The sequence below is a fragment of the Phocoena phocoena genome, chromosome 16 (genome assembly GCF_963924675.1).
Source record: "Phocoena phocoena chromosome 16, mPhoPho1.1, whole genome shotgun sequence".
NCBI classification, from domain to species: Eukaryota; Metazoa; Chordata; class Mammalia; order Artiodactyla; family Phocoenidae; genus Phocoena; species Phocoena phocoena.
Window position 1 is genome coordinate 27,843,894 of NC_089234.1, and position 10,045 is coordinate 27,853,938.

The 10,045-nt window shown below is 44.7% G+C and overlaps 1 protein-coding gene across 1 annotated transcript; it reads right to left on the bottom strand.

Annotated features, from left to right (window-relative positions):
- Positions 1–318: 318 nt before the first annotated feature.
- WNT8B (Wnt family member 8B) lies at positions 319–3,843 on the bottom strand. Its single transcript, XM_065894557.1, has 5 exons — positions 3,814–3,843; positions 2,920–3,058; positions 1,973–2,098; positions 1,075–1,217; positions 319–864 (listed from the first exon to the last, which is right to left on the bottom strand). Exons 1-5 carry the CDS (start codon positions 3,826–3,828, stop codon positions 319–321), a joined length of 969 nt encoding a protein of 322 aa, XP_065750629.1. The 5' UTR covers positions 3,829–3,843.
- Between the last annotated feature and the right edge of the window lie 6,202 nt (positions 3,844–10,045).

The following is a 10,045-nucleotide window of genomic DNA, read 5'->3' on the forward strand; positions in this document are numbered from 1 at the left end:
ATTAGGGCAGCTGGGACCGGGAGGAGGAACGCCTATTCTCTTCCTACTCCAAGGAAGATCAATAGCTCAGAATCTCAGAACAGAGGTTTCTCAGACCTAAGTGGTGAGCAGACGATGCAGACAGCGCGAGGAGAGAGCAGAGGAATTGTGGAAACAGGTTGGGAAGTGGCAAGCACAGGAGAGATTGCAGCGTCTCTCTCCCTCTCGGGATCCCTGGCCTTGGTAGTGTGGGGTCCCTATTCCGTAGATTCCTCTACTGCCGGGGTCTCTAAAAGAAGCCAAGGACAAATTGGGAAAGGAGAGTGGGGAAGGGGACCCTTAGGGTTTTCTCCCGGGTTTGTGCGCCGCGCCCCCCCGTGGCCGGTCCGCGCGACTGCAGAAGTACTTGGTGACCCGGCGGCGGCACTGCTCGCAGCGGACCGCGCAGCACCAGTGGAACTTGCAGTTGCAGCTGGACACGGTCTCGGCGCGGCGCTCCTCCACCGCTAGCCCACAGTCCCCGCAGAGCCGACGGCAGCTTCGGCGCTCCCAGCGGCCCAGGGCCCGGCCGCGCCGCAGGCACTCTCTGCCTTCGGTGCCCAGCAGTCCTAGCGTTTTGTTCTCCAGGCAATAGTCTGGGGAGTCCTCCAGGTGCACCAGCTCCCTCGTGGAGATGGAGCGAAAGGTGTCTGCGATGGCGCCGCGGCCCGCCGCGCTGTTGCCAGCACCCTGCAGCAGGTCCACCTTGAGAGCTGCGTGGTACTTCTCTTTCAGGTGCGCGCCCACCTCTCGGAACTCAGGCAGCTGCAGCCAGCAGGTCTGCGTGGTGCAGCTGCCAGACACGCCGTGGCACTTACACGTGCGTTTCATGGTGCCCTTCACCGCCTGGGAAGAGAGCTAGGAGTGAGCGGGCCAGGGATTAAGCGCCTGGGGAGTGTCACCCTCTGGCGGATTGCGAGGATTCTAGCTAGTCTACGTGCCAGCTGCCTCGATGCCGCATTTTCCCAACCGGATGAATGAATTGAAGAGCCGTCCGCGCCTAGGGCTGGTAGTGGATGGAGCCAGCTGCCTGACCCCCGGAGCTGCAGGACTCACCTTGCGGCCAGCCTCGTTGTTGTGCAGGTTCATGGCTGCCCGAGCATCCTGTCCTGTCTCCAGGGCATCGACGAACTGCTTGGATATTGCCTCTCCGAAGCCCACGTTGTCGCTGCAGCCTCCCCACAGCCAGCCTTGGCCCCCTGGAAAAAAGGCAGTGGGAAGAAAGGACAGCCTGGAGCCTCCTGGGCTGCTGGTTCTAAGTGGGTTTGGGGGATCTGAGGTGGGGAAGGGTTCAGGTGGGGCGAGTGCCCTGTCTCCAAATTAGTTTCACCCTAGATTTGTTTTTGCCACCTTTGTGCTCCTACTTCCAGCTTCAGCCAATCCCGTGTCCCAGGACATAAGTAGCTGCCAAGTGAGGCAGGTGCCTGCTCACCCCATTACTATGTTTCTGGCCTTTGGGCAGAGTATGCAGACCTCCGCCAGCAACTGACGTCTGGAAGGGACATGATGGTGCAAAAAAGGTGAGGAAAGCACAGCATTGATGGGGAGAGAGAAGGGCAATTGAGATAATACAGAACAGCAGTTGGCAGTTGAGCTGCAGGGCAGAGGGTTGGAAAGGATAGTGGAGGTAAACAGTGGAAAGGAGACAGGGATAAGCAGCATGGAAGGGCATTCCCCCTATGTTTGAGACAGTAATAGGAATGATTCTGAAGGCAGGGTTCTTCCTTTATCATTATTGTGTTTAAATTAAGGAAACCACCCCAGTCAGAGAAGGGTCCCCAGCTACATTTAGCCTGGTTTGTCGCTGTAGGGTTTGGGCTCAAACTGGTTCGCCCTGATTTTCCTCAGATTTAGAAGAATACAACTCTTGTTCACCCCACCAAGTACCCACCAAGCTTTTCACTAAAGTGAACTTCATTGGGCTGCCCTACCCACCCTCAAGATCACTACTCACCCAGTTGCCCATTGCGGGAGTCATCACAGCCACAGTTGTCAAAATCCCCAAGGCTGCAGTTTCTAGTCAGAGTGTACATAACCCCAGCAGAACTGATAGCATGTACAAATGCTGTCTCCCGATTAGCTGACAGGAACCAAAAATTGAGTGAGTTAGAGGGAGTAGTTACAGGCCAAAGACATACCTTTAATACCATCATTATACCCGCCTCTCCCTGCTCCATTCTATTTCCCCACCTTTATAATGTACTCTCTTCCAGGGTCTGCTCTAGCCCTGGTCTCAACCCTGCTCTTCTTCCTTCCCATCTTTTCAGGTCACACATTTTATGACTGAGTGGCTAGATTATTTGATATGGGTGAGATTTAGGTGGGAACGAGCCCAAGAAAGAAATGGGGGAGAATCTGAATGTCAGGTTGTAAAGAACCCATCCCCACTTCCTCCTGGAACATTGAAGTCTGAGAGGCAGGTGCTAGCTAGTCCTGAAAAGAACCACTGATTGGCAGCTCTTTCACTTCCTTGCATGGCTGCTTTTTATCTTCTCCATGGGAATCTGGGCTCCAAGTCAGTTCCCACTTGCCCTGTACCTCTCTGCTAAGCCTGCTGAAGGAAGGGGCTAAGAGGCATGAAGATTTATGACCCCTACCTACCTTATTTATATTTTGAGGAAGCCTTTAGCCAGCCGGGAGACTGAGGGTGGTATAGGATTGGGGGTGAGGCAAGGTCCATTTGTTGAGCAGTGAGGGTGTTGGGGAGGAAAGAAAAAAGCTCTATAGGTAGGAAAGAGGAGCTGGAGAAGGAACAGAGAAGATGCTGGAGAGGGAGATGACCTGAGAGCAGAGACCAGCTGAGGAACAAGGGTGTACAGGAGGCAGGGGGCCATCCCTGGAGAGCGGGGCTCTAACCTGTGGCCAGGGGGTCCAGGGAGCTGTGGCCGAGGCTTTCCTTACCACTGCGAAGGCCGCCATGGCTGGACAGTTGCAGGGCTCTCTCAGGGCAGTTCCAGCGGTCCCAGGCAAACTGGTATTTGCATTCTTCAATACCACTCTGGGCACCAGCTGCCACGCTGCTGGAGTAGATCAAGTAAGCCTGCAGGGACACAGGGGTCAAACTTCAGACTCACAGCAACTGAACTTGGGAGGCATTTGCCCTAAAGTGGCCAAGCACCTCTTTTCCTGTGCACTCCTATCCCTCCAAAATAATGACAGAGTAAGCACTTTAAATATGCTTTTAACATCACAAATAACATCACAAATAAACTAAGTAGAAACCTAAGCCTCAGAGAGGTGATGTAAAACAGTTTGCCCAAGGTCCCACCACTAGCAAATGTCTGAAGTAGGAATGAAAATCAGTTTCATTAGACTCTAGACCTCACTGCCTCTATTCATTATACTATTCTGTCACTCCAAAATGAGCCTCAATTACATAATTCATGAATTTTCAGCCATTTTCATCCTACTACTAGCTTAGAAGAGAACATTTTGTAAGCCGGAAATGTCCTTAGAGATCATGTAGTACAATGCCAGCACTTGAAAGGTGGAAGACAGCCTCCCACCCTGCGCTGAGAAGGACGGGTGACTGTAGCCTGACACTGAGAAAGAAAACTTTTCTGGCTCTGGAAATTCTGGTCATAAATTCAGAGTCAGTATTCCTGAGTTCTTGTCCTGGCTCTGACACTAGTTTGCTGTGCGGTTTGGGGTGTGTCTGTAACCATTTCTGTGCCACAGTTTTTCTGCCTATAATATATACAGCATAATAAAAGATATAATAAAAGATATTGATATGTGTAGTCTTCAGTCAAGCTGAGTGAAATCCAAATAAATCGAAGGAATTTTTTTTCTTACCTTTGGACCAGTCATCAGGAAATTGTTCACTGACCTGGAAGAGAGAAAAACCAAAGAACATAACAGAGATACACCAATTCATTTCTGCTGCCAAGAGTTGTGAGAATTACTTCAGCAAACATGCAGGCACACCTCAGAGATATTACTGGTTTGGTTTCAGACCACTGCAGTAAAGTGAATATCACAATAAAGCCAGTCACGTGAATGTTTTGGTTTCCCAGTGCATATAAAAGTTATGTTTACACTATACTGTAGTCTGTTAAGTATGCAATAGCATCATGTCTAAAAAAATACAATGTAAATGCCTTAATTAAAAAGTACTTTATTATTAAAAGTGTTAATCGTCACCTGAGCCTTCAGCGAGTCGTAATCTCTTTGCTGACAGAGGGTTTTGCATCGATGTTATGCTGCTGACTGACCAGGGAGGTGGTTGCTGAAGGTTGGGGTGGCTGTGGCGATTTCTTAAACTAAGAGTAAATTTTGCCGAATTGATTGGCTCTTCCTTTCATGAATGATTCCTCTGTAGTAGGCAATGCTATTTGATAGCATTTTGCCCACAGTAGAACTTCCTTCAAAACTGGAGCCGATCCTCTCAAACAGTGCCACTGCTTTATCAACTAATTTATGTAATAGTCTAAGTCCTTTGTTGTCATATCAACAACACTTACAGCCTTTTTACTATGGGTAGATTTCATCTCAAGAACCCACTTTTGCTCATCCATAAGAAGCAACTTCTCATCCATTCAAGTTTTATCATGAGACTGCAGCAATTCAGTCACATCTTCAGGCTCCACTTCTAATGCTAGTTCTCTTGCTCTTTCCACCACATCTGCAGTTACTTCCTCCACTGAAGTCTTGAACTCTACAAAATCATCCATGAAGATTGGAATCAAGTTCTTCCAAACCACTGTTAATGTTGATCTTTTGACCTCTTCCCATGAATCATGAATGTTCTTAATAATCTAGAATGGTGAGTCCTTTTCGGAAGGTTCTGAATTAACTTTGCACAGATCCATCAGAGGAATCTATCTATGGCAACTATAGCCTTATAAGATGTATTTCTTAAATAATAAGACTTGAAAGTGAAAATTACTCCTTGATTTATGGGCTGCAGAATGGATGTTGTGTTAGCAGACATGAAAACAACATTAATCTCACTGAATATCTCCATCAGAGCTCTCAGGTAACCAGGTGCACTGTCAATGAGCAGTCATATTTTGAAAGGAATCTTTTTTTTTCCCTGAGCAGTAGGTCTCAATAGTGGGCTTAAAATATTCAGTAAACCACGTTGTAAACAAATGTGCTGTCATACGGGCTTTGTTATTCCATTTATAGAGCACAGGCAGAGGAGACTTAGCATAATTCTTAAGGGCCCTAGGATTTTCAAAATGGTAAATGAACATTTGCTCCAATCTAAAGTCACTAGCTGACTTAGTCCCTAAAAGAGAGTCAGCCTGTCCTTTGAAGCTTTGAAGCCAGGCATTGACTTCTCCTCTCTAGGTATGAAAGTCCTAGATGGCATCTTCTTCCAGTAGAAGGCTGTTTCATCTACATTGAAAATCTGTTGTTTAGTTTCGCCTCCTTCATTAATTATCTTGGCTAGATCTGGAATCTGGATAACTTGCTGCAGCTTTTATATCAGCATTTGCTGTTTCCCCTTGCATTTTTATGTTATGGAGATGGCTTCTTTCCTTAAGCCTCATGAACCAACCTCTGCTAGCTTCAGACTTTTCTTCTGCAGCTTTCTCACCTCTCTCAGGCTTCATAGAATTGAAGAGAGTTAGGGCCTTGCTCTGGGTTAGGCTTTGGCTTAAGGGAACGTTGTGGTTGGTTTGATTTTCTATCCAGACCACTAAAACTTTCTCCGTATCAGCAATAAGGCTGTTTCACTTATCATTCTTGTGTCCGCTTGGAGTAGCACTTTAAATTTCCTTCAAGAACTTTTCCTTTGCATTCACAATGCAGCTAACTGTTTGGGGAAGAGGGCTAGCTTCCGGCCTGTCTTGGCTTTTGACATGCTTTCCTCACTAAGCTTAATAATTTCTTGCTTTTGATTCAAAGTAAGTGACCCTTGTTTTCATTTGAACACTTAGAGATCATGATGGGGTTATTAATTGGCCTAATTCCAATATTGTTGTGTCTCAGAGAATAGGGAGGCCCAAGGAGAGGGAGAGAGATGGGAATGGCTGGTGGGTAGAGCAGTCAGAACCCACACATTTATTAAGCTTGCCATCTTATATGGGCATTGTGGTGCCCCCAAATAATTACAGTAGTAACATCAATAATTGTTTTTGGCCGCGCTGCACAGCTTGCAGGATCTTAGGTCCCCGACCAGGGATTGAACCCAGGCCCATGGCATTGAAAGCGATGAGTCCTAGTCACTGGACCGCTAGGGAATTCCCACATCAAAGATCACCATGACAAATATAAAAGTAATGAAAAAGTTTGAAATATTGCAAGAATTACCAAAATGTGACACAGAAACACTAAGTGAGCAACTGCCGTTGGAAAAATGGCACCAATAGATTTGCTCAATCCAGGGTTGTCATAAACCTTCAATTTGTAAAAAATACAAGATCTGTGAAGCACAATAAAGCAAGTCTGTAATTGAGAGGAAGAAAGGGAAAATGGTTTTTCCAAGGAAAAATTTTGCATAAGGAATCTACTTAATTTAGTTTAAAAAAAAAAAGAACATGTACAAAAGGAGCTAGTATTATGCTTTGCTTGGATTTTTAAAACTTCAAATACCAAAAATGTTGGGAGTAATGTTTGATCGTTATTTTGCCATGGAGTGGGAAGAGAGCTAGCATTAACCTGCTACTGTCTACCAGACACTCTACTCTCAGTATTTTACGTGTTGATGTTGTTAAATCCTTACGATCTTGGGCATTGTTATCCCTAGTTTTCACATAGGGAATCTGAGACTCAAAAAAGTTAAATATATTGTTCAAGCTCACCCAGTTAATTAGTGATTGAAGCAAGATCTGAATCCAGGTCCATCTGACTCCACAGGACTCTGAGAAGGATAGTTCTCTAATCAGAAAGAGGTAAACAGTGGAATAACTTTCTAGGGATTGAGTCATAATTAAATTCGAAAAATAAATAATCTGACTCTGGAAAATAGTTTGGCTGTTCCTTTCAAAACTAAAAATGGACTTGCCACACTACTTAGCAGTTCCACTGTTGGGCATTTATCCCAGAGAAATGAAGACTTATTTTTACTCAGGAACTTGTATTCAGATGCTCATAGCAACTTTATTCAGAAAAACCAAAAATTGGAAACTACCCAGATGTCCTTCAAAGGGTGACTGGTTAAAAAAACTGTGGTATATCCATACCATGGAGTGCTACTCAGCAACAAAAAGGTATGAACTGTTGATACACACAAAAACTTGGATGAACCTCAAGGAAATTAAACTTTCCTCAAGGAAATTAAACTGAGTGTTCAAAGCCAATCTCAAAAGGATACATACTGCATGATTTCATTTATGTAGCAATGGTTAAATATGTAATTATGGAGCTGAAGACTAGATTAATGGTTACCAGGGGTTAGGGATAGGGGATGGATACCACTATAAAGTGATAACACCAGAGAGTCTTGCACTTATGGTAAAGTGTCTTGATTGTGGTATGGTTTTGCAAAGCTATACATGTGGCAAAATTGCATCGAGCTATACACATACATACATATATACATACACACACAAATAAGTGTATGTGAAACTGGTTGAAGTCTGAATAAGCTTCATGGATATTGTACTATAGCTGTAAGATGTTAACACTGGGGGAGGCTGGGGAAAGGGTGTGTGGGACTTCCCTGCATGTTTCTTTGCAACCTTCTGCAAATCTATAATTATACAAAAATTAAAAATATACATACAGGGGCTTCCCCGGTGGCGCAGCGGTTGAGAGTCCGCCTGCCGATGCAGGGGACGTGGGTTCGTGCCCCGGTCCGGGAGGCTCCCACATGCCACGGAGTGGCTAGACTTGTGAGCCATGGCCGCTGAGCCTGCGCGTCCGGAGCCTGTGCTCCGCAACGGGAGAGGCTACAAAAGTGAGAGGCCCGCGTACCGAAAAAAAAAAATTATATATTTATATATATGTAAATATATATATATATATATATATATACACACACACACACACACACATACATACATACATAATCTAGAGTACCAGAGATTTGGCAAATGGACTTCAGTATAGGCATTTGAAAATTAATCCAAATATATTACCTATTATCTTTCTTTTTCCATTATAATGGGAGAAAGTAACATGGGAATCATTATGTATTATTCCATGAAAGTTGGTGTAACCTGCATTTCCAAAGGCCAGTAAGATGCTGGCCATCACAGAAAGTGGGTTGGAAATGAAAAAGGCTAAGAAAGTTCAGTTTCTCATCAGAGGCCAAAATAGCTTGACTGGCATCATACAGAACACACACAACACCTAAAATACGGGTAGTTTTTGACAAACAGTATCAATAAACTGAGATGCTGCCATATGAGAGAAGATGGAAAAGGTTCAGAAAGAAATATAACAGACTTTTAGAAAATCATAAAAGACTACAGAGTCTAGCAAAACCAACGCCTACTTTTTAATGCTTGGCAAGCAAAATTAAAGAAGCAGTAAATTAAAAGAAGCAGTACTCTCTTGGGGACAGTAGTACCAGCAAAGCATAAAAATACATTCAAAATGACGTGAATGAACTCATAATTGTCAAAGCCAGTATGGGTTTGGAGATAAATTTCTGATCCTTAAAGACTAGTGTCAGACAAGTCAGCCAGTTCCTGTGCCTCAGATAAAGAAGCCTGAGCTTTCTGTGTCTCAGAGCGGCAATCTTTATGTGAGGGATAACTTTTGAAGACTTTTATACGTTACCAGGCCAGACAGAGGCTAGTTCCCATTCCACAAGACAGACAGACAGTATCAGGAAAGAAAACAAAGCAACAAAATGAAGACTGGGTGGCAGCCAAAGGAGAAAGCTTAACGGTGAGCCTGGGTCAAGAGACCCTTCCTTTGAGAGGACACTGAGTTGAAGTCACAGAGAGTGATGAGCAGAGGTGCTAGAAGATTCTTCTTTCCTCGAAGATCCTACAGTATGTAGAGATTTGTATGATATGCTGGTATGGCCTAGTTGATTAATCAATCAGATGTAATTGAGCACTTGCCATATGACACAACTGTAGGCCTTATTTGGACAATATTCCCGTAAGTTGACTTGGGTTGTTAACCCCCGAGGTATTTGCAGATATATTTGAACCACATGGCAGGGGTTACTTGTATCCAGTATGAAGAAAATACTCCAGTATGTCCTTGCGCTCCGCACCAAAGGAGGAGGGTCTTGTTCTTGATTAATGAGATGATGGCAAGGTGTCCTTTTGAGGAGTAAAATAGAATATGGATTACAGAAAGCATAGTGAGTGTGTAATGTGAGGAGAGCAAAAGAGGAAAGAATTTAAGCGTTTGTATGGGTGCCACCTAGAGACAGTAATATGATTAAAGGAGAGATGCTAACAAACAGTGGAAGATAGAGACAGCTTTACAGAACATGGTCCAAGCAGCATACTACTAGACGAAGGTGCAAGCTTCCCATTCCCTATACGTACAATTGCTGATGACACTACACAGGTTGGGTGTCAGTCAAAGGGTTTATGTCTTTCTGGACCCTCCCAACTCTTCTCAGACCTTTTGTTAAACTCCAGACTTGCATATCCAACTATATTCCTTTTTTTTAAAGAACTAGGGTTTGAGTCCTAATTTTTTTTTTTTTTTTTTTGGCCATGCTGCACCGCACGGCTTGCAGGATCTCAGTTCCCTGAGCAGGAACTGAACCAGGGTCCCCTGCAGTGGAAGCACAGAGTCCTAACCACTGGACCACCAGGGAATTCCCCCAACTGTATTCTTGACATCTCCACTTCAATCTTTAATAGGCAGCTCAAACTTAACACGTCCAAAACTGAACTCTTGATCTTCGCTGCCACCATTTCAAACCTGCTCCTCCCATTGTCTTCCCTATCTAAGGAATGGACAGTTCTTTCTTCCATTGGCCGGACAAAAATCTTGGAGTCATCTTTGACCTTTCTTTCTCTCACATCCTGTAGTCAGTCTGTCATCAACTCCTGCCAGCTCCAGATCAAATTATATCCAGACTCTAACAGGTTCCCAATACCTTCACTGCTGTCACCCTGGTCCAAGCTGTCATTATCTCATGCCTAGATTATCATTAAGG

What these genes read in the sequence shown, in the direction of transcription:
- WNT8B (XM_065894557.1), bottom strand. An exon ending in CTCCCGCAATGGGCAACTGG is followed by an intron (nt 1,218 to 1,972) that starts GTGAGTAGTGAT and finishes CCTTTTTTCCAG; the next exon opens with GGGGCCAAGGCTGGCTGTGG. An exon ending in ACAACGAGGCTGGCCGCAAG is followed by an intron (nt 865 to 1,074) that starts GTGAGTCCTGCA and finishes CTCTCTTCCCAG; the next exon opens with GCGGTGAAGGGCACCATGAA.